Source organism: Cucurbita maxima, unplaced genomic scaffold, assembly GCF_002738345.1.
Source record: "Cucurbita maxima cultivar Rimu unplaced genomic scaffold, Cmax_1.0 Cma_Scf00011, whole genome shotgun sequence".
NCBI lineage: Eukaryota > Viridiplantae > Streptophyta > Magnoliopsida > Cucurbitales > Cucurbitaceae > Cucurbita > Cucurbita maxima.
Window position 1 is genome coordinate 2,228,009 of NW_019272027.1, and position 22,489 is coordinate 2,250,497.

At 37.9% G+C, this 22,489-nt stretch overlaps 5 protein-coding genes and 1 long non-coding RNA gene across 7 annotated transcripts in view; 5 read left to right on the forward strand and 1 right to left on the reverse strand.

Moving 5' to 3' along the window:
• Window positions 1-697, reverse strand: part of LOC111486221 — a 2,581-nt gene extending 1,884 nt beyond the window's left edge. Inside the window, exons 1-2 of the long non-coding RNA XR_002718821.1 lie at window positions 620-697; window positions 50-265 (exon numbers count right to left, since the gene is read on the reverse strand). This is a non-coding gene — a long non-coding RNA (uncharacterized LOC111486221). The remainder of the gene's footprint in view (window positions 1-49; window positions 266-619) is intronic.
• LOC111485946 (beta-xylosidase/alpha-L-arabinofuranosidase 2-like) overlaps window positions 1-2,345 on the forward strand; it is a 4,699-nt gene extending 2,354 nt beyond the window's left edge. Inside the window, exons 3-7 of the mRNA XM_023132922.1 lie at window positions 80-249; window positions 421-518; window positions 627-977; window positions 1,077-1,487; window positions 1,615-2,345. Coding sequence (XP_022988690.1) covers window positions 80-249; window positions 421-518; window positions 627-977; window positions 1,077-1,487; window positions 1,615-2,186 — 1,602 coding nt within the window. The 3' untranslated portion in view covers window positions 2,187-2,345. The remainder of the gene's footprint in view (window positions 1-79; window positions 250-420; window positions 519-626; window positions 978-1,076; window positions 1,488-1,614) is intronic.
• Window positions 2,346-5,147: 2,802 nt separating this feature from the next.
• Window positions 5,148-6,879, forward strand: LOC111486153 (glycine-rich RNA-binding protein RZ1A-like). The gene is made up of 4 exons (XM_023133180.1): window positions 5,148-5,276; window positions 5,526-5,644; window positions 5,957-6,505; window positions 6,592-6,879. Exons 2-3 carry the CDS (start codon window positions 5,534-5,536, stop codon window positions 6,479-6,481), a joined length of 636 nt encoding a protein of 211 aa, XP_022988948.1. The 5' UTR covers window positions 5,148-5,276; window positions 5,526-5,533; the 3' UTR covers window positions 6,482-6,505; window positions 6,592-6,879.
• Window positions 6,880-8,350: 1,471 nt separating this feature from the next.
• Window positions 8,351-17,582, forward strand: LOC111486067 (NADP-dependent alkenal double bond reductase P2-like). Its single transcript, XM_023133071.1, has 6 exons — window positions 8,351-8,407; window positions 14,447-14,674; window positions 14,942-15,119; window positions 16,132-16,298; window positions 16,728-16,810; window positions 16,992-17,582. The coding sequence occupies exons 2-6, from the start codon at window positions 14,447-14,449 to the stop codon at window positions 17,368-17,370; spliced, it is 1,035 nt and encodes a 344-aa protein (XP_022988839.1). The 5' UTR covers window positions 8,351-8,407; the 3' UTR covers window positions 17,371-17,582.
• Window positions 8,372-11,781, forward strand: LOC111486066 (2-alkenal reductase (NADP(+)-dependent)-like). 2 transcript variants are annotated; one of them, XM_023133068.1, is made up of 5 exons: window positions 8,372-8,635; window positions 8,913-9,090; window positions 10,102-10,268; window positions 10,821-10,903; window positions 11,175-11,781. In XM_023133068.1, the coding sequence occupies exons 1-5, from the start codon at window positions 8,408-8,410 to the stop codon at window positions 11,551-11,553; spliced, it is 1,035 nt and encodes a 344-aa protein (XP_022988836.1). In that variant the 5' UTR covers window positions 8,372-8,407; the 3' UTR covers window positions 11,554-11,781. The 2 variants fall into 2 exon arrangements, with proteins under 2 accessions (XP_022988836.1, XP_022988837.1); XM_023133069.1 differs by having other exon boundaries at window positions 10,821-10,933; window positions 11,175-11,290.
• A 2,585-nt stretch (window positions 17,583-20,167) lies between the features above and the next one.
• Window positions 20,168-22,348, forward strand: LOC111486575 (putative clathrin assembly protein At1g03050). Its single transcript, XM_023133747.1, has 2 exons — window positions 20,168-20,939; window positions 21,225-22,348. The coding sequence occupies exons 1-2, from the start codon at window positions 20,210-20,212 to the stop codon at window positions 22,346-22,348; spliced, it is 1,854 nt and encodes a 617-aa protein (XP_022989515.1). The 5' UTR covers window positions 20,168-20,209.
• The last annotated feature ends 141 nt before the right edge of the window (window positions 22,349-22,489 follow it).

Below are 22,489 nucleotides of genomic sequence, written 5' to 3' on the forward strand. Positions count from 1 at the left end.
TTTTTTTTTTTTTTTTTTTTTTTTTTTTTTTTTTTTTTTTTTTTTTTACCTGAAGGTTGTCTTTGTCTTTTGATTGAAGGTGTCCCCGCAAGATTTGGAGGACACATTTCAGCCACCGTTCAAGAGCTGTGTGATCGATGGCAATGTGGCCAGTGTCATGTGTTCTTACAATCAAGTTAATGGCAAGCCAACTTGTGCTGATCCAGACCTCCTTGCTGGGGTTATCCGCGGCCAGTGGAAATTGAATGGGTATGTTTCTTTCTTTCTTTCTTTCCTTTGCCCTGAGTATCAGAACAAAGATGAACTCGTTACACATGGGTTAGCTTACAAATTGAGCTAGATAGAATAAGGAAACCACTCAATGGAAGACTAAATTTGTAGTTTTGGCTAATATGTTCCACTAACATAAGATAATTGCAGATACATAGTTTCAGATTGTGATTCAGTAGAAGTTCTTTACAACAAACAACACTATACCAAGACGCCCGAGGAGGCTGCAGCAATATCTATATCGGCAGGTAAATCATTTGCTACAACTAGTTTCAGGAAGAACTTAGTCAATTCCAGTGTTCTCATGTATTATACTTGAAAGAGAATGATTCAACGAGATTGGATTTACGTAACAGGGTTGGATCTTGACTGTGGCAACTTTCTTGGGGAACATACCGAAGCAGCGGTTACGGCAGGCCTGGTGAATGAGACGGCCATTGATAGGGCGGTTTCTAACAATGCTATGACATTGATGCGGTTAGGCTTCTTTGATGGCAATCCCAGCAAGCAGCTTTATGGAACGCTTGGTCCAAACGATGTTTGCACACCAGAGAATCAGGAGTTGGCTCGAGAGGCTGCAAGACAAGGCATAGTTTTGCTTAAGAATAGCCCAAAATCTCTGCCCTTATCTCCCTCTGCAATCAAATCATTGGCAGTAATTGGCCCCAATGCAAATGTCACAGACACCATGATTGGAAACTACGCAGGTAAACTTTTTTCTTAAATTTCGTCTTCAAATCTAGTCGCTAACTTGCTCTGCTCGTCAAAAAACGAAACCATGTTCTGACTTGGTTATCATTTTGCAGGCATACCGTGCAAATATACAACACCATTACAAGGCCTATCAGCAATAGTATCCACCTCATATCAGCCTGGCTGCATCGATGTGGCTTGCGTCTCTGCCCAGCTAGATGAAGCAAAGAAGATAGCAGCATCAGCAGATGCCACAGTTCTCGTAGTAGGAACAAATCAATCGATTGAAGCCGAGAGTCGAGACAGAGTCGACCTGAATCTTCCAGGGCAGCAGGCACTTCTAATCACAGAAGTGGCAAAAGCATCAAAAGGACCTGTGATTCTTGTCATAATGACTGGTGGAGGCATGGATGTAATATTTGCCAAAAACGATGACAAAATTACAAGCATCTTATGGGTTGGTTTCCCTGGCGAAGCTGGGGGTGCTGCCATAACCGATGTAATTTTTGGGTCCTTCAATCCAAGTAAGTTTATCTACTTCTCAACCATAGAATTCACTCTATTTCAACTAACTACCATGAAAACAATTAAACTACTGTACTTAAGAAGAACATAATTTTCAAAAACTCATTGAGGCATTTCATCGAACAGGTGGTAGACTACCCATGACCTGGTACCCACAATCATACGTAGAGAAGGTCCCAATGACAGACATGAGAATGAGACCAGATGCATCTACTGGATATCCAGGAAGAACATACAGATTCTACAAAGGAGAAACAGTATACTCCTTTGGGGACGGATTGAGTTACACAGATTTCAAACATCACCTTGTACAAGCCCCAAAGATGGTATCGATCCCCTTGGAAGAAGGCCACATTTGCCGCTCGTCAAAATGCTATTCGCTAGACGTTGTCCAAGAGAGCTGCCAAAACCTGGGATTCGAGGTTCATCTAAGAGTGAAGAATCTCGGACAGAGATCAGGAAGTCACACAGTTTTTCTCTATTCATCACCGCCTTCGGTACACAATTCGCCTCAGAAACACCTTCTGGGCTTCGAAAAGGTATCTCTCGGAGCCGGCGGAGAAACGGTGGTTCAATTCAAAGTGGACGTATGTAAGGATTTGAGTGTTGCCGACGAAACCGGAAGCCGGAAAGTTGCATTGGGTCTTCATGTTCTTCATGTAGGAACATTGAAACACTCGTTGAACATCGGGGTTTGAATCGGAGTGCCGTTTAGCTCTTCCACCGCCGCCGCTCCGGGTGGATGATGCTGAATCGTTGCTGTTATGCATTATGGTAGGAGGGGAAATCAGAATTGTAAAATAATTTGAGAGAGTTGAAAGAATTTTCTCAATTCTTATATAAAAATACACAGAATTTGAGGGAAAAAAATGATGAAAATTCCGTCTCACTATCGGATTGATTTGCTAATGAATGCTCGACTGGGCCACCTCGAATGCGTGAGTTGCATGCGGGGAGACCCACACGTACGACTTTTAAAGAGATCCGGTCGAAAGACCGGTCGGCGCCCACCCGACTATAGAGACTGAGAAATTAATAGAGTACAAAATTTATCTTTAAACTTTACCTTATTCTGATCGTTCAGAGGGCAATCGTAGAATTACTGAATGAAGTCCTCCGTTTCTTTCGGAAGTGCTAACTCGTAACTGATTTGAACGTAACGGAGGTTTTAGGGGCCATTTCCCAGAGCTTTTGTCTTGATTGAGGGGCATCCCGAGGAGTGCGTAAATGAGTGCGAAACTCTATAAATGATTCCTTTTCTCAAAAACTATATAAAAGACTTTGATTATATATTTCACCTTTGATTTTTCTTTGTTAAAATATTTGAAATTTAAATCTAATTATATAATACCTTAATTAATAAAAAAATACCTCTTTTAATTTCGAAAATACTTTTACTAAAAGAAAATATTAATATTTCTTTCAAAAATATTTTTAAATGTTTTTAAATAGTTTGAGCTTTCAAATTTTCATTAATATTCTTAAAAAGAAATTAATTTCAAAGTTTAATATTTTAAGGATATTTTTTAAATTTTTAAAAGAATTACTTTTTAAAATATAAAGGTATTTTTTAATATGGTTATTTTTTAAAACTCAAATATGTTATAAAATTTTTAAAAAGTTAAAAAAGTATATTTTAGAAAAAAATAAAAATATATATTTTTATTAATTTAACCTTATATAATTATATTAATATTGTAAAAATATTTTAATTGTAATATAGGCGGGATTTTGAATAATTTTGAAGTCAAAATTTTATAATTTAATAAATAAATAACCATACAAAAAATCCATGAGAGTTTATGGTCAAAGTGGACAATATCTTACCATTGGAGATTCGTGATTCCTAATATTGTATCAGAGTCATGCCCTAAACTTAACATGTCTATAGAATCCTCAAATATCGAACGAAGAATTGTGAGCCTCGATTAAGCCATTGAAATGATGTCTGCCTTTCGGGGAAGCTCAGGAAGCTGTTCGAGTACTATCTCCATTGTTCGAGTACTATCTCCATTGAAATGATGTCTACCTTTTGGGGAAACTCAGGAAGTTGTTCGAGTACTATCTCCATTGGAATGATGCCTTTTGGAGAAGTCCAAAGCAAAACTCCACCACCTCAAAGTAGATAATATCATACCATTGTGGAGATCTTAATATTTCAGCAACATTTGAAGTGAGGAATTCGAACACATGATCTCTTAATCTAAAATATATGTCAATTACCACTAAACTATATAGACCGTTCAAATCATCACCTCATTAAAATTGTAATATTAAAAAATAGCGTGTGTGCTCGATTTAGAGGTTCAACTAACATGAGTGTGATGTTTATAATTAATAAAATTTATTGAAGGCTCGAGAGAGTTAACTAACACTAACGTCATGTTCATGTTTGATGTTCGTGAAGAAATTTATATTATAATATAATTTAAAGAAGTTACGACAAAAAGATCTTATTTGATAAACATTTAATTTTTATAAATTAAGTCTATTTTTCGAGTTGAATTTCATTTTTTTCTTAGAAAAATTCTAAAAATAAATATAAAATTCAGATAATTATTGAGACAAAATTATAATATTTGTAATTTGTATGGACTTTAACCAATTAAAATTCAATCAACCCTGCCTCTACTTAGGGTCAAAGTCTTTCAATATAGCGTCACATTCTATATTATCTAAGTTCCTAATTAATATGACCCATATGTCTTGACGTCATCCTAAGTTATGGGGTGTCGTCGGCCATAGCAGCTCACTCAGTCATGTCATCGAGAACGGGCCTACATGTCGTTCATAATATTAAGACATCTCAAATATCCATTCATCTAGATTTTATCGAGCCATTAGTCCCTTACGTGTCCATGTCATATTGCTTATGGATTCTATACCAAATAATGGGTGTATGATCCAACTTCCGACGCATGAGTTGGAGCGCAATGTTGGCACACCTATTCCATCTGATATTGTACTTGAAAAATTCATTTCAAAGGAAATCACCTGAGACTCTTGTCTCGTAATGCTCGCTCTCACTATGACTCATGTATGTGCCACAAGTTAACTCGTTTAGGCCCCAGAGCCTAAGGGTGGTGGAGAACTGACCATACCTATGCCAGAGGTAGTGTAGATATGATCTTAGCAAACAGTCATATGGTGCAGTGGAGCGTCCGTCCAATATTCAATTAACACCAAATTTGGCGAGCTTCCGTATTACATATGGATGGACTTGACTCCAAAATCACATACCCAAATTTGCTTTAAAACCCCGACTTTCATGGTTAAGGCTCGGGGCCCTACCCAACCCTTCAGCATGTCTATCTTTGACACTCTTGTCTACTCATCACCTCCTTTTTTACCTATGCCTCGACTTGACTTCAATGTACACCTTATATGGTGTGTTCGATGATGCACCTTCCTCCTCGGTACTCACGTGGGCGGTTGGTTGGTTGGGCGCCACTTGGTGTTGCTACCTTGTCATGAGTGCACGTGAATGTCACAACCTATTCTTCGTACCTACTCGATCTTTGCAAATTCTTCGCCGGGTAGAGAGTCCATAAAAACTTGAATATGGGCCGAGTCCATAAAGTTTTTGAATATGGGCCGAGTCCACTAAAACGGCCCACTGTGACGATTAATAAATCACTGCAGCAGCGAAGGTCTTCAATTTGTTGACTGGCTCTTTGCCCTACAACCAGTTTAACCATCCCACCATCACTACCGCCTTTGGTTCCTCTCGAAAGTGAATCGAATTCTAGGGCTTTCGTTCTTCGGAAATTGTTGGCTCAATTTTGCTGGTAACATTTTTTTTCCTTCTCTCTGTTAACATTTAATGATTTTGTTAATTCAATATGCTCGAGAAAAGTATTGAAATTATACATGTTTAATTCCGTAATCGGCTGAATTTTGGTATTTGATTCTTCCGATCGAGAAAGTTCTTAAGTATTTTTCTTCTGTTGAGTTAATTGCGTTTTCTTTTAATTTTCTTGATGCTGGATTTCCTAGAATTATTCGCACTCTTTTCATTATGTGGTTCTTCGATGTAGCTCGTGTAATGGCTGAAGAGGGGGAGTATCGGTGCTTTATTGGCGGTCTTTCATGGTCAACTAGTGACAGAGGTCTTAAAGAAGCATTCGAAAAGTTTGGCCATCTTCAAGAGGCCAAGGTATCTGATTTGTTTTTTTCCTATTTTAGCTGATTTTTCTGTTTAATTTTGAAATAGATGTTGCTTGCCATTGGGTCTTTCTATTTTGTCATATCTCCCTCGAAATGAAAAGGTGAAAAGAACTCCTTGAATTATGATTCTTCTATACACACTTAATGGCTATTGATCGATGTTTAGAAATAGAAGTGTGAGAAATGTGAGGTTGGTGCTTGTTGCATTTGATGATATTGGATGATAGTGTAAGGTCTCTTCTGCTTAAGGATGTTCCAGTCACCCTTAGCATTTTTTGATGATGCAAAATCTATTTTGCAGGTAGTTGTTGACAAGTTTTCTGGACGTTCCCGTGGTTTTGGCTTTGTTACTTTTGATGAGAAAAAAGCTATGGATGAGGCAATCAAAGCCATGAATGGAATGGATTTAGATGGCCGGGCTATTACAGTTGATAAGGCTCAGCCTAACCAAGGTTCAGGTAGAGACAACGATGGTGATCGTCCACGTGGTCGTGACCATGATCGTGATCGAAATCGAGATTTTGGTGGTGGGCGTGGATCTAACAGTAGAGATTGCTTTAAATGTGGGAAGCCAGGGCATTTTGCCCGGGAATGTCCCAGTGAAGGCGGTAGAGGAGGTAGGTATGGAGGAAGGGATGACAAATATAGTGGTGGTGGCAGCGGCGGTGGCAGTGGTCGTTATGGACCAGATCGAAATGGAGATAGATCTGGTGGGCGCAATAGGGATACTGGTGATCGAGGAGGTTCGGGAAGTGATCGATACAGTCGCGACCGCTCTGGGCCATATGAACGACGAAGTTCAGGTTCTGGTGGCTTTCGTTCTTGATAGAATTGTGTCTTCTCTGTTAAGGTGTGTAATTCATCTTAACTCGACTGGTTGATTCATTATGGCTGCCTTGTACTGATGACTTGAATTTATCTCCACATTAAATGCAGCTTACATGGAGGGATCTTGCTGTTATGTCCTGCAGAGTGTTAATGTTTCTTTCAACAGGTTGTCTATGTTACAGTTCAGATATCTGAAGTGCAGAACTTGGTGTTAGTATTGAGACATTTGTGTTCCTATGTGATGAATTTGGTATCTTGGTACAATGGTGTCTAATGTGTTCTTGACATATTCATTCAAATCTGGTTTTATGGTCTTTGAATGCCAATGTAGCTGCTGGATTACTTATCACAGGGAAATTGCAATAACTGCTAAAAATTTCTATTAAAGTACAACTAGACCTGGTTTTTGATCTGGATGGGTATTGAGAGGATCGGGTTTTTGATAAGCTGCGACTAGTGATCTGTGTCCCGACCTGGAAAGTTGGAAGTGAAATCTCCATTTCAGGATGTTCTTCCCATTGTCTTGGAGGAATTTACAGGTAATAACTTTTTTCTGGTGCCTTCTACTAGAATGATGACCTATCTATCTATCACCTGTTGTGTTATATTGATGGTGTAAACTTTTTGGCAGCATCGTTCCTTTTTATGATCTTTTTGGGTGCATAATACCGTTTCTTGCTAACTTAAAACATACCAAAGCCTTTGGGATGCTCAAGCAATTTTGCAAATAAAATCATTTAATCTACAAATACGTCCTGCTGGCTTATGGTCGAGTGGTCTCGTACACGCTAAAATGCTCGGCAAGTTGTTTGGAAGCTCTTGAGAGTTCGGCAACTGCTGCCCTATCTTTTCCACTTGTGAGTCCTATTTCCAGTCTGCTCTTGTTGGGGAGTCTTTTGGTGTTCTTGGTTTTGTTTGCGGAGATTGATTCAGATGTTTGGAGTTTCTATCATGATCATCGTCCCTTTCACCTTGTCTGCTTGTTGGATGATCAGTCTGGTTCCTTGTCCTTTGAGGATTCTTTCTGTTCTTTTCCTCGTCTGTTATACAATTAAAGACTCTTCCCCGTTTGCTATACCATGTGGAAAGTGTTATAGGTGAGACCAAGGAAGCTAAATAGTGTCCCGACACGACCCCGACACCAACCCCGACAACAAATGTTTACAGATTATACTTCAAACTCCTTTGGCTTTTTTGTTCTTTTTTCATGATTTCTTGCCCATGGTTGCTTTCTTGTATCAATTGTCATGTAGGATTGTTTTTTTCTTTTCATTTTTTTTAATTCATTTATACATTTTTTTTTGTCTGATGGACATATACGAGTCATTTATGATTATTTTGTTGTTACCTAAATCTTCGTATTTCATTTGTTTCTAAGTTCGACGGTTAAAATAAAAATAAAAATTCACGGGTTTAATTGAAATAACCCATAAACTGAAATATTATGTTTGATCGTTTATTAGAATGTTTGGGCGTTTCAAATGAAATGTTAAAAAGGGTAATATTAAAATTTTTTATATGACATTTTAATATTTGTTATAAAAGAAATGTTTAAAATTTTATTTTATTTGTTTGAAAATAATTGTGAAATGCTAAGGGGTAGTGTTGAAATAATGGACAAAAAGTGAAAATATTTTAATTATTGAAAGCTATGTTATATAAATTACACCGATGGTATATTGTTGTTAATATCTATTAAAAAATTTCGATTTTTTTTTTAAAAAAATATATATTTTATAATATCTGGTGGGGACCAATTTTTAATGCTGGAAATAAAAAATAGAAATAATTTTATAATCGAGTCAGTTTAAGATAGCCACGTCAGGTACAATGTTTAGCCTCCTAATCCAAATTCGCCCATTAATTAGCATTATCATATCTCCCCGTCTACGCGAGTGTGAGAAAATTGAGAGAAAATTGAAAAATGGCGAATCTGGGCGACGAAGTGAAGAACAAGCAGGTGATTTTTCGGGATTTTGTTAGCGGTTTCCCTCAGGAATCCGATTTCATCATTTCCAGTAGTAGCATTAGATTAAAGCTTCCTGAAGCTTCAAATGGCGTATTGCTCAAAACACTCTATCTTTCTTGCGATCCCTTCATGCGAATGCTCATGGAAAGTCGCCACGCTGCAATTTCTTATTCTCCTGGCTCGGTAATTTAATTTCCTTCGCTCTATGATTTCTTTTTTCCCGTCCTGTTACGTACTTTTCTTGTTTTTCTGTGATCGGATCGGGTGGAGTTTTCTTGAGTTTCTTGATTAGGGTATATATAAATTATCCCGCCTGTTGATCTTGAATGTGATTATGATATTGAAGGAAATTTGTATCTGTACTGTTAGTCATCGCTAGGATGTTGATGGAAGGAAACTTCAGATGCACGGAAATGAAATTTAAGGTGATCGTTTAATTCTCTGCTGGAAATATTTGCAGTTGCTATTTGGGTTTGGAGTAGCCAGAGTTCTGGAGTCTGTACACTCGAATTTCAAGGAAGGTGATCTTCTTTGGGGAATGTTGAAATGGGAAGAATACTCTGTCGTCGAGGAGCCTGAAAAACTCTTCAAAATCCAGCATACTGATGTGCCCCTCTCATATTATACTGGAATTCTTGGTATAGCTGTTTGTTTCAATTTTCCTGAATTTTTAGTTCACTGATTGTAGAAGAGTAGTACAGTGATTTTTTGATGATTTTGTGAATAGTTCTTTGAAGCAAAGCAGGTTTGGATAAGACCTTTGTGAAGAAGCATAACTAAGACCCAAGAGGACTTAGAGAGTGTTTTTAAAATTTGGAGAGTACTTTTGTAACAGGCCAAGCCCACTGCTGGCAAATATTGTTCTCTTTGGACTTTTCTTTCGGGCTTAAAACTCTTATTCTAGGGATAGGTTTCCACACTCTTATAAACAATTTTTCGTTCTCCTCCCCAACCGATGTGGGATCTCACCCCCCAATCCACCCCTTTCGGGGCCAGCGTTCTTGCTGGCACACTGCCTTTTGTCCACCTCCTTCGAGGCTCAACCTCCTCGCTAGCACATCGCTCGGTGTCTGGTTATGATACCATTTGTAATGGCCTAAGACCACCGCCAGTAGATATTGTTCTCTTTGGGTTTCCCCTCAAGGTGTTTTAAAACACCTCTACTAGGGAGAGGTTTCCACACCCTACCAATGTGGGATCTCACAATCCACACCCTCTTCGGGGCCCGCGTCTTTGCTAGCATCCGTTCCCTTCTCCAATCGATGTGGGACCCCTAATCCACCCCTTTTGGGCCCAGCATTCTTGCTGGCACACCGTCTCTTGTCCACTCCCCTTCGAGACTCAATCTCCTCGCTGGCACATTGCCCGGTGTCTGGCTCTAATACTATTTGTAAAAGCCCAAGCCCACCACTAGTAGATATTGTCTTTATAAAAAATGTTTCGTTCTTCTCCCCAACCAATGTGAGATCATCACAATTTTGGGTGACAAGAACTCATTCTACACATTCCTAAAAATCATACCAAACTCACTTGTATTCTTATATTCTAAAAACTCTTATTTCATGTTTGACTTAAACATGTATGATACCTCTGTTTGAGAAAGTGATAAATGTTTAAACTTATATTTGATACATAATTAATCTTCACAGGTATGCCTGGTATAACTGCTTATTTTGGATTTCATGATATATGCTCCCCCAAGAAGGGAGAATATGTGTTTGTATCAGCAGCTTCTGGTGCTGTTGGTCAACTTGTTGGCCAATTAGCAAAATTGATGGGTTGTTATGTTGTTGGGAGTGCTGGAAGCAGAGAGAAGGTAAGCTATTTTGTTAAAGTTTGCTTCTATGACCTCTTTCACCCAATCATTCATTTCTTCGATGAAATTCAGTTTCATGCAATGGGAAAACCGTTCATTCTCTGTTCTAGATTCTGTGATATTCATTCATCTATGCAAATGTGCTGATTTAAATTTTCTTTTATCAATATTTGATTGATAGATATATGTTGGTTGCTGAATCTTAATTTGGTTCCTAAATCTTAATGCTGGTATGTTTTAGTCCATCAATCTATGCATGAAAATTATTGGGTAAACTACAAATTTAGTCAATGTACTTATTTCAAGGTTTGGGGGCTAAAATAAGATAAGCATCAAAGCTTAGGAAGTAGATTTGATTTAAGCCAAGTGACATATAGATGTAGTTTTGAGTTTTGAAAAGGTCTAATATTTCTAAGGTTGTTTTAATTTTGCAGCTTATACTTTCTGATCATTTTTTGCTCATCGATATTATCGAACAGAGGATTCTTATTCTCCCCATACATTCTACATTCTACTGAAATATCAATTTCATGTCTTATATGCCTGAAATAGATTGAGCTGCTGAAAAACAAGTTCGGATTTGATGAGGTCTTCAACTACAAGGAAGAACGCGACTTAAATGCTGCACTAAAGCAGTTAGTTTCCCTTCTGTAATGTGCCTCTCCGTGAGTATTTGGTAACCATGTACGTAAGGGTATAATCGGTGATATGACAGCAAAAGCAATAAGAAATCCGATATAGAATAACATCATAATAACATAGATGGACTGCACGGATGATTGCCTAAAACAACAAAAAATGTTAGCGCCTTCCTAATTAGGATTCAGCTGAACAGTTGAAGTTCTGACTTCTAATTCATAATCTTGTAAATGGAACCTTTTCTTTGTACGTTATTTTTGGTGGCAGGTGCTTCCCTGAAGGTATAGATATTTACTTCGAAAATGTAGGAGGGAAGATGCTCGATGCTGTGCTTTTAAACATGAGACCTCATGGTCGGATTTCTGTATGTGGGATGATATCTCAATACAATCTTGGTCAGTCTGAGGGTGTGCATAATCTCTTGCGTCTCGTGACTGAGCGGATTCACATGGAAGGTTTCGGTGCTCCCGATTATTTCCATCGCTATGCCGAGTTCTTAGAAGCAATGTTGCCTTATATCCGAGAAGGGAAAATAACATATGTTGAGGACACAGTTCACGGCCTCGAGAGCGGACCAGCAGCTTTGATTGGGCTCTTTAGTGGTCGCAACGTTGGGAAACAAGTAGTTGCCATCTCCTCAGAATGATTCTGCTTGTGTTGGTTTCTTCCGTAATCCTTTCTCACTCCATTTGGGTCTCAGGTCTCGTTTTAATCTTCAAATGAACCATTCATAAACTAGTAGTTTCTATCTCCTCGGAGCGCGCCAGGTATTTCATTACTATCATGCTATATAATATATGAGAAATAAGGCAGACGATTGGTTTGTGTAATGCAGCTGTGTATGAGTAATACAAGTAGTCTTGTTTTCAATGTACTTGCCATTTAGTCGGTTACTTATTTTTCATTGAGAAAAATCTCTCCATTAACAAGTTATTAGCGTTCCTTTCGGCTTTCCTTTCTAAGCTTCTCCTCAAGGTTTTAAAATGTATCTACTAGGAAAAAGTTTTCACTCTCTCATAAATAATGTTTCGTTCTCATCTCTAATCAATGTGGGATCTCACAATTTACTTCCTTCAGGTCCCAATGTCTTCGCTGACACTCGTTCCCCTCTTTAATCAATGTCGTTTCTCTCTCTAATTGATGTGAGATTTCACAATTCATCTCCTTTAAGGGTCCAGTATCCTCACCGGCACTCGTTCCTCTCTCCGATCAATGTGAGATCTCACAATTTATCCCCATTCGGGGCCCTACATTCTCGTTGGCAAACTACCAAGTGTCCACCCCCTTTGGGCTCAACGTCCTTGCTAGCATATTGCTTAATATATGGCTTTGATATTATTTGTAACCGCTCATGCTCTCACTGCTAGTAGATATTGTTGTCTTTGGACTTTCCTTCCTAGCTTCCCCTCAAGGTTTTAAAACAAGTTTGCTGGAGAGATTTTTTACTCTTATAAAGAATGTTTCGGTCTCCTCTACAACTGATGTGGGATCTCACAAGAAGCATGGTGGACTTGCTCAACAAATAGTGTAAATCAACGAAAATGCGCACTGAACCAAACTTAACTTAGAGATGACTTGGACGCATGCCTTGGCTGAGTTGGAGTCTTTAGGTTGGTGTCAGGGCTTCATGTGGGTTGAGGGATGAAGTTGGACAGGGCGTGACGTACGAGAGTTGGAGCGTCTGGGTCTAAAATGGCTCTTGGTTGTTGATGTTGAGGTTGTTGAGCTTGCTGCTTCTGCTAGTTTGCGAGGTTGGTCTGTGGGTTAGGTCCGACTTGATTTGTCTGTGGATATCTTTGCCCAATTTTTCGATTCGAATATCTGGCAACATTTATCGCTGGCGATTTGTGACGACCCTTCGTAGCGGATAACACTAATGAATCCCCTCCAACAGCCAATTCATGGTGGCGTGGTTAGTCTAGGAGTTATTGAAGAAGATTTCAACATTAAACTCAAGAATACTACTGATCCGAGGGGGAGGGGGGAAGAAATTTCTAGGATTTGAGGCGATTGATCCCACAAAGCACCCTACAGCCATGAGATGAGAGAAATTGACAACCAACAAATATGAAACCAAAACCGAACGATGATCGAGCATTCTATCAGTGTTTACTCTACAAATGACCTTCAACATTTGGTTCTACCGTTTCTGTGGTGACCAAGAAAGCAAGAGCTTAAGATCAACCCACCGTTGAAAATCACTTGTGTCATAAATTGTCAAAACTTATGTCCTAAAGTGTGAGATATCACGTTGATTGAGAGGGAAACGAAACATTATTTACAAGAGTGGAAAACTCTTCCTAGTAGACGCGTTTTAAAATTTTTGGAGGAAACCCGAAAGGGAATGACTAAAGAGGATAATATCTACTCGAGGTGGGCTTAGGGCGTTACAAATGGTATCAAAGTCAAATATCGGGCGGTATGCCAGTGAGGACATTGAACCCTAAAGGGAGATGGACATCAGACAGTGTACCAAAAAAGGAGTTGAATTGTTTTGGGGAAAGAGCAAAATGGACATATATACGAGGCATTTGTGATTGTTTTGTTGTAGAGTAGAAATCTATTAGAATATTATATTAATATGCTTTTTTCAATTAAATTTGAAAACAAAATCTATAAAAGTTAACGGTAATATTGAAATTTTATTTTTAAAATAAAGGCTAAGAAAATAATAATTAAAATATAAAATAAATGGCCACGAAACCAATACGGGAGAAAATTAAAAAATATTTTAATAATAGGATAAATTAATAATAATATATTTAAACTTTATATTTTGTAAACTTTAAAAAATAATTTCATTAATGTTTTTTAAAAAAAAATTTAAAATTATTAATACAGAAATTATCTATAAAATTTTAAAAATAGCATTAACATACTTTTACATTTATATTTATATTTATATTTATATTTATATTTATATATATATATATTACCGGAAACATTATATAATATTTTTGTTTATTAAATTTATTAAAATATTATATAATTTTTTAATAAAAAGTGATATTATAATTTTAATTTTTTTAAAGAGATATATATTAGAAATTGAAATAATTTTATAATTTAATTATTTTAAGATAGCCACGTCAGGTAACATGCATAGTCCAAATTTGGCAATTAATTAGCATTACCATATCTATCTACCAGTCTAAACAAGTGTGAATTTCATTAATAATTTTATTTTCTTAAAATAATTAAAAAAATATTAAAATTTGAAGAGTAAATTACTTTTATTCATGATGAGTTTTAGAAATTATAACAGCGAAACATTATATTATATTTTTGTTTATGAAATATTATTAAATTTATTAAAATGTTTTATAATTTTTTAATAAAAAAGTGATATTATAATTTATGTATTAAAATTTTTGATTTGTTAAAGAGATATATATTTAAAAAATATGAAAAAATGAAAAAAGAATTATAATTTAATTATTTTAAAATAATCATATATATAATTTTATAATTATAAGTAGCTGAAGGTTTAGCTCATAGTTCAAATTCGGTTATTAATTAGCATTACCAGGATTGAAAAAATGGCGAATCTGGGCGACGAAGTGAAGAACAAGCAGGTGATTTTTCGGGATTTTGTTAGCGGTTTCCCTCAGGAATCCGATTTCATCGTTTCCAGTAGCAGCATCAGATTGAAGCTTCCTGAAGCTTCAAATGGCGTATTGCTCAAAACACTCTATCTTTCTTGCGATCCCTTCATGCGATTTCTCATGGAAAGTCGACCTCCCGCAACTTCTTATTCTCCTGGCTCGGTAATTTCATTTCCTTTGCTCTATGGTTTCTTTTTTCCTCCCTCTCGTTACGTACTTGATCGGATGAGGTTAGTTTTCTTGAGTTTGTAGATTATGGTATGTGTAAGTTGTTATTCCGCCTGTTGATCTTGAATTTGATGATGATATTGAAGGAAATCTGTGTTTGTACTGTTGGTTATACATTGGAAGTTGAGGGAAGGAAACTTTAGATGCACGTAAATGAAATTTTCAGTTGATCGTTTAATTCTCTGCTGGAAATATTTGCAGTTGCTATTTGGGTTTGGAGTAGCCAGAGTTCTGGAGTCTGCACACTCGAATTTCAAGGAAGGTGATCTTCTTTGGGGAATGTTGAAATGGGAAGAATACTCTGTCGTCGAGGAGCCTGAAAAACTCTTCAAAATCCAGCATACTGATGTGCCCCTCTCATATTATACTGGAATTCTTGGTATAGCTGTTTGTTTCAATTTTCCTGAATTTTTAGTTCACTGATTGTAGAAGAGTAGTACAGTGATTTTTTGATGATTTTGTGAATAGTTCTTTGAAGCAAAGCAGGTTTGGATAAGACCTTTGTGAAGAAGCATAACTAAGACCCAAGAGGACTTAGAGAGTGTTTTTAAAATTTGGAGAGTACTTTTGTAACAGGCCAAGCACACTGCTAGCAAATATTGTTCTCTTTGGACTTTCCCTTTCGGGCTTAAAACTCTTATTCTAGGGAGAGGTTTTCACACTCTTATAAACAATTTTTCGTTCTCCTCCCCAACCGATGTGGGATCTCACCCCTCAATCCACCCCTTTCGGGGCCAGCGTTCTTGCTGGCACACTGCCTCTTGTCCACCTCCTTCGAGGCTCAACCTCCTCGCTAGCACATCGCTCGGTGTCTGGTTATGATACCATTTGTAATGGCCTAAGACCACCGCCAGTAGATATTGTTCTCTTTGGGTTTCCCCTCAAGGTGTTTTAAAACACCTCTACTAGGGAGAGGTTTCCACACCCTACCAATGTGGGATCTCACAATCCACACCCTCTTCGGGGCCCGCGTCTTTGCTAGCATCCGTTCCCTTCTCCAATCGATGTGGGACCCCTAATCCACCCCTTTTGGGCCCAGCATTCTTACTGGCACACCGTCTCTTGTCCACTCCCCTTCGAGACTCAATCTCCTCGCTGGCACATTGCCCGGTGTCTGGCTCTAATACTATTTGTAAAACCCCAAGCCCACCACTAGTAGATATTGTCCTTATAAAAAATGTTTCGTTCTTCTCCCCAACCAATGTGAGATCATCACAATTTTGGGTGACAAGAACTCATTCTACACATTCCTAAAAATCATACCAAACTCACTTGTATTCTTATATTCTAAAAACTCTTATATCATGTTTGACTTAAACATGTATGATACCTCTGTTTGAGAAAGTGATAAATGTTTAAACTTATATTTGATACATAATTAATCTTCACAGGTATGCCTGGTATAACTGCTTATTTTGGATTTCATGATATATGCTCCCCCAAGAAGGGAGAATATGTGTTTGTATCAGCAGCTTCTGGTGCTGTTGGTCAACTTGTTGGCCAATTAGCAAAATTGATGGGTTGTTATGTTGTTGGGAGTGCTGGAAGCAGAGAGAAGGTAAGCTATTTTGTTAAAGTTTGCTTCTATGGCCTCTTTCTCCCAATCATTCATTTCTTTGATGAAATTTAGTCTCATGCAATGGGAAAACCGTTCGTTCTCTGTTCAAGATTCTGTGATATTTATTCATCTATGCAAGTGTGCTGTTTTAAATTTTCTCTTATCAATATTTGATTGATTGATATGTTGGTTGTTGAATCTTAATGCTGGTTTTGTTTTAGTCCATAAATCTATGCTTGAAAATTAACTACAAATTTAGTCAACGTACTTATTTCAAGTTTTGGGGGCTAAAATAAGATAAAGCAAGTAACAAGTAGGTGTAGTTTTGAGTTTTGAAAAGGTCTAATATTTACAAGGTTGTTTGAATTTTGCTACTTTCTGATCAATTTTTGCTCATCGATGATTTCATGTCTTATATGCCTGAAATAGATTGAGCTGCTGAAAAACAAGTTCGGATTTGATGAGGTCTTCAACTACAAGGAAGAACGTGACTTAAATGCTGCACTAAAGCGGTTAGTTTCCCTTATGTAATGTGCCTCTTCGTGGGTATCTAATCAACATGTATGTAAGGGTATAATCAATGATTTGACAGTAAAAAAATAAGAAATCGGATATAGAATGACATCATAATATCATAGATGGACTGCACGGATGATTGCCTAAAACAACAGATGTATGTTATTTTGGTGGCAGGTGCTTCCCTGAAGGTATCGATATTTACTTCGAAAATGTAGGAGGGAAGACACTTGATGCTGTGCTTTTAAACATGAGACCTCATGGTCGGATTGCAGTATGTGGAATGATATCTCAATACAATCTTGGTCAGTCTGAGGGTGTGCATAATCTCTTGCGTCTTATGACTCAGCGGGTTCGTATGGAAGGCTTCCGTGCTCCCGATTATTTCCATCGCTATGCCGAGTTCTTAGAAGCAATGTTGCCTTATATCCGAGAAGGGAAAATAACCTATGTCGAGGACACGGTTCATGGCCTCGAGCGCGGACCAGCAGCTTTGATTGGACTCTTTAGTGGTCGCAATGTGGGGAAACAAGTAGTTGCCATCTCCACAGAATGATTCTGCTGGCGTTGGTTTCTTCCATAATCCTTTCTCATTCCATTTGGGTCTATCTTCATATGAACCATACATAAACTAGAAGTTTGTTTCTATCTCCACAGAGGTCGCCAGGTATTTCATTACTATCATGCTCTATAGTATATGAAAACTAAGGCTGTGTAAGATTAATGCTCGTAGTCTTATTTTCAATGTACTAGTCCATTCCTGAAACGCCTCTAATTTTCTTTAACTTAATCAGTGACGTCACCTTGCATTCGTAGGACAAAAATGCGAAAGTTCATATAAGACAACCTTAATAACAATGACGTGTTCATTATTATAAGTAGTTGGTAACACTAAGGACCGACCTAATCTCGAAAATCAATCAACAACTAACTAGGAGAAACAAATGCAAATAATTATTATTCGAAAGAATCTCGAATATAACATTTACTAGCCTTCACTGTCATGGCCTTTGTAGCATTCACTATCAACCGTACATGGGAGCCTTGTCCTTACCTGAAAACATAGGTAGCACGTGGCTTGAGTATTTTACAAAATACTCATTAAGTTGCCCCACTGTTGGGGTTAGGTAGGTAGCACGTGGCTTGAGTATTTTACAAAATACCCATTAAGTTGCCCCACTGTTGGGGTTAGGCATACAATACACATTTAGAACACATACAAATCATGTGTAGCACACATGCACAAGCACAAACATAAAAAATGAAAACGTGAGGGGGGCGGTCTTCCATTCCCTTTACATGGGCTTAGGCCCTTGCTTTATCCGGGCAGGGTGGATGATTGGTACTTCTCTATGCATGGCCCATGTATGTAACGTGGGCCCACCAGGCGGATTCATATACAAATCTCCTGGGCCTGGCTTGGTAGAGGTCGTAGAGAGTTCAGAATTCTAATTTGTTTAAATTTTGAGAATAGAAATGATAGGGTACGCGTGACATATGTTATCGGACGCCACGGAAAAAGGAGGGGCCTGCATGATATCATAGCGAGCATAATATCGAATGTATGCATCTGTACCATCATTAACATAAAAGGGAAGTAACCCTATGCACATGACACACAATATGCATGAGGACCCTAAAGCTTACCTCCATGGCCTATACATACAACGTTCCATCCCCTCGCCATGCTACATAACATGACTTAGTTAAACATCATGTAAGCGTATCGTAGTACGCCAGTCACCGCATCCATGGCATGCAAAGCTCTCAACACATTCATGACATGTCAATTAATTTCATGCGAACAAGATAAATAATTCATAGCAAAACAACATCACATACATAAGCATGACATACATCAACATTTCACACCAAGAAAACACACGGCATAGCATACATCAACACCACACATGGCACATGCAAGGGCCACAGGGCACGCACCATCATACATAAGTAACTAACGTCAACAGTAAAGTTACTTACCTCTTTGACCTTGGCCGAAGTCACTCGCAATAAGCTAACTTCCACGTCTAACTACCACCTATAACACCACAATCTACACTTAGCGTCCTTTCATGATGTAACCCAACTAAACCTTATGTCTAACTATCAAGGTAAGTTCCTATCATGATCTATGTTTAATAATTAAGAGTTACACTGATCTCAGGTTGCTTTATTTTAGTAACATGCAATTACAAATGAGTAAATTCAAATCGTTCATATGGAAATAGTAAGTAAAATACTATATACAATGAGTTTGTGTAATATTGAATCACAAAATTTAATCTCTTCTTAAAATCGTTAATTAGAAGGATAAATATTTAACAAGACGGTCACATGTAACTTAATATTAATATGAAGTGAGTTGTAAAGTCTTGCCTATGCCGGTATGCTATTTGATTTGCTTGGGTTAGAATGGGTAACAACCTTAAATTTCTACTTAACCTAAAGTCGCTACTAGAATATGTCATGGTTTCCTGAGTTGCGATGCTACCGTCAACTGTATAGGGGAGCCTTGCCTTTACCTAAAAAATAAGAGTAGCACATGACTTGAGTATTTTAAAAAATATTCAATAAGTGACCCCGCTATTGGGGTCAGATGCAAAAACATACAATCATGAATGAGACCAAACATATCAGTCTATATTCCCTTAGGTGGCTATCCTAAGCAAGTAATTGAATGTGTAATTACTGTACTACACACGGTCCACACGTGCGAGTATGGACCCACCAGTCAATTCGCACACCTCCTGGTCCCCTTTCTTGGTCGGGTTCATTCTCTAGAGTCGTCGTGACCGAACATCGGTTAGGGAGCGTCACTTGGGTAATTTCAATTCTTTTAAATCTTTCTCAACCATCCTATTATTATAATCACTTTCATTCAGAAGTGGTATCGGTGTATTCATATATCATTCCTTTACTCGAGCGTCACACTATGAACTATATTGTTAAAATGTTCTCGATATGTCACCATTTTGATAATTTCTTTCATCTTTGGACTCCCCCACGATGGAGCATATTATCCATTTGTCATTTTGTGGTTTGAAACAACTTTGAAAAGGTCGAAGTCAAGTTCTATGAATAGACAAACTAAAACAACCTTGTATGACAAACATGTTACAAAACATCCCACTTTTTGATGCTAAAATAATGGGTAATGCAACGTTGAATTTGAGGAAGAAAAGAGAGAGAAACACACCAAAAACTCACTAAAAAAGAAAGACAAAATCAAAAGAAAATCAAAAGAAAAAAAAAAGGTGGGAATTATTAGAGAATAGAAGAAACCCAACCAAAACCCAACACAAAATCATCTTCCTCCTCTTCTTCTCCTTCCTTCTAAACGACAACAAAATCCCAAAAAAAAAACACATTCCAACAAACTTGGAACCTCATCCATGGCGCCAAGCAAGATCAGGAAAGCCTTAGGGGCAGTCAAGGACAAGACAAGCATAGGGTTGGCAAAAGTCGGTAATAGCGCGTCGTTGTCGGATTTGGAAGTGGCCATTGTCAAAGCTACAAGACACGAAGAATACCCGGCTGAGGAACGATACGTGAGCGAGATCTTAAGCCTCACATGCTACTCGAGAGCGTATATAAGCGCGTGTGTTAACACGCTCTCTAGACGTCTCAATAAGACCAAGAATTGGATTGTTGCCCTCAAAACCCTAATGCTAATCCAACGTTTGGTGTCTGAAGGTGACCCGGCTTATGAACAAGAGATCTTTTTCTCGACTAGGCGTGGTACGAGGTTCCTTAACATGTCGGATTTTAGGGACACTTCTCTATCAAATTCATGGGATTACTCTGCTTTCGTTCGTACTTATGCTTTGTACCTCGATGAAAAGCTCGAGTTTAGGATGCAAAGTCGAAGAGGGAGAAGAAGTGCGTTTGGATTGGATAACGAAGAAGGGGAACAAAACAATAATATTAATATTAATCTTTACAATGACGATGACGATGATGATAATAGTAATAACGGTAATGGCGGTGACAACGACGACGACAATAGTCAGGCTATTGTTGTAAGAATTGCTCCTGTACGAGAAATGACAACTGAACAATTATTCTCGAGGATACAACATTTGCAACAGCTTCTCGAACGCTTTTTGGCTTGTCGTCCCACAGGTTCGTTTCATTATGTATATACGTTCGTAGCCAATTTCCATATCTTGATTCTTTGGTAAACTTACATATATACTCACGTTCGACCCCATCTAGCTAACCGATTCGTGCAATCGAACATACCAAAATAAAATTCACGATCTTCCCTCTTTGTATCAATTTGAAAAGCGTCTAAAACATGTAAACTACTCAGACCCTTTAACAAAAACACGATGATTATGTAACTTTAATCTTCAAAATCATAAACTTTATGAAATTGATTACATTTTTGGTGTTGTTTCTTCCTAGGTGCGGCAAAGAACAACAGGGTGGTGTTAGTAGCATTGTATCCAATCGTGAAAGAAAGTTTCCAAATATATTACGACATAACCGAAATTATGGGTCTCCTAATCGATCGTTTCATGCAGCTAAGCATCCGAGATTGTGTTAAAGTGTACGAGATTTTCTGTCGTGTCGGGAAGCAATTCGACGAGCTAGAATTGTTCTATTGTTGGAGTAGAAGCACTGGAATTGCTCGCTCTTCTGAATATCCCGAAGTTGAAAAGATTACTCTGAAGAAACTTGAAGTCATGGATGAATTCATTAAAGACAAATCCGCCTTAGCTCAATCCCAGAAGGATAGAGGAAAGAACGAACGTCAAGAACAAATCACAAATGAAGAACAAGAACAAGAACAAGAACAAGAGCCAGAACAAGACATGAATTCGATTAAAGCTCTTCCACCACCACCCGAGGAATTCAAAGAAGAAGAACAAGAACAAGAAACCGCAATAGAGATTAAGGAAGAGAACCATGAAATTATACCAAAACAAGATTCATTAATGGGTGATTTATTGAATCTTGGTGAAGAACTTGCATTAACAAGAGAACAAAATGCAAAGAAATTGGAATTGGCATTATTTGATGGAAGTTCTTCAACTACAAACCCTTCATCAACTCTTCCATGGCAAGCATTCAATGATACCTCATCGGATTGGGAGACAACTTTGGTGCAATCAGCAAGCCATTTGACAAGCCAAAGAGCTGATCTTGGTGGAGGATTTGATATGCTTTTATTGGATGGCATGTATAATAAGCAAACAACAATGATATCAACAATGGGTAGCTCAGGGTATGGAGTAAGTGGCAGTGCAAGTAGCATGGCGCTTGGGTCTGCAGGGAGGCCAGCCATGCTAGCCTTGGCAGCCCCTCCGACATTGTCGTCGTCCGATGGGAGTGCGAGCTCGTCGTCGATCGTAAGCGACCCGTTTGCTGCGTCGGTGGCAGTGGCGCCGCCATCGTACGTGCAGATGTCGGAGATGGAGAGGAAGCAGAAGCTATTGGTGGAGGAGCAACTGATGTGGCAGCAATATGCAAGGGATGGGAGACAGATACAACATAACCCTTATACAGGAGGATTCACAAGAAGTTAGTAGGGTTTTGGTTCAATTGGTTTCAATCAATTTACTTTGTAATTTTATGATTCTTTTAGTTCATTTTCTTTTATTTACTTTCCTTTCATTTTTTTTTTTTTTTTTTTTTTTTTTTTTTTTTTTTTTTTTTTTTTTTTTTTT

What these genes read in the sequence shown, in the direction of transcription:
- LOC111486066 (XM_023133068.1), top strand. Translation starts at nt 8,408, where the DNA reads ATGGCGAATCTGGGCGACGAAGTGAAGAACAAGCAGGTGATTTTTCGG. An exon ending in GTGCTGGAAGCAGAGAGAAG is followed by an intron (nt 10,269 to 10,820) that starts GTAAGCTATTTT and finishes TGCCTGAAATAG; the next exon opens with ATTGAGCTGCTGAAAAACAA. An exon ending in TTAAATGCTGCACTAAAGCA is followed by an intron (nt 10,904 to 11,174) that starts GTTAGTTTCCCT and finishes TTTTGGTGGCAG; the next exon opens with GTGCTTCCCTGAAGGTATAG.
- LOC111486153 (XM_023133180.1), top strand. Translation starts at nt 5,534, where the DNA reads ATGGCTGAAGAGGGGGAGTATCGGTGCTTTATTGGCGGTCTTTCATGG. An exon ending in GCCATCTTCAAGAGGCCAAG is followed by an intron (nt 5,645 to 5,956) that starts GTATCTGATTTG and finishes TCTATTTTGCAG; the next exon opens with GTAGTTGTTGACAAGTTTTC.
- LOC111486575 (XM_023133747.1), top strand. Translation starts at nt 20,210, where the DNA reads ATGGCGCCAAGCAAGATCAGGAAAGCCTTAGGGGCAGTCAAGGACAAG. An exon ending in TTTGGCTTGTCGTCCCACAG is followed by an intron (nt 20,940 to 21,224) that starts GTTCGTTTCATT and finishes GTTTCTTCCTAG; the next exon opens with GTGCGGCAAAGAACAACAGG.
- LOC111486067 (XM_023133071.1), top strand. Translation starts at nt 14,447, where the DNA reads ATGGCGAATCTGGGCGACGAAGTGAAGAACAAGCAGGTGATTTTTCGG. An exon ending in CTTCTTATTCTCCTGGCTCG is followed by an intron (nt 14,675 to 14,941) that starts GTAATTTCATTT and finishes AAATATTTGCAG; the next exon opens with TTGCTATTTGGGTTTGGAGT. An exon ending in GTGCTGGAAGCAGAGAGAAG is followed by an intron (nt 16,299 to 16,727) that starts GTAAGCTATTTT and finishes TGCCTGAAATAG; the next exon opens with ATTGAGCTGCTGAAAAACAA.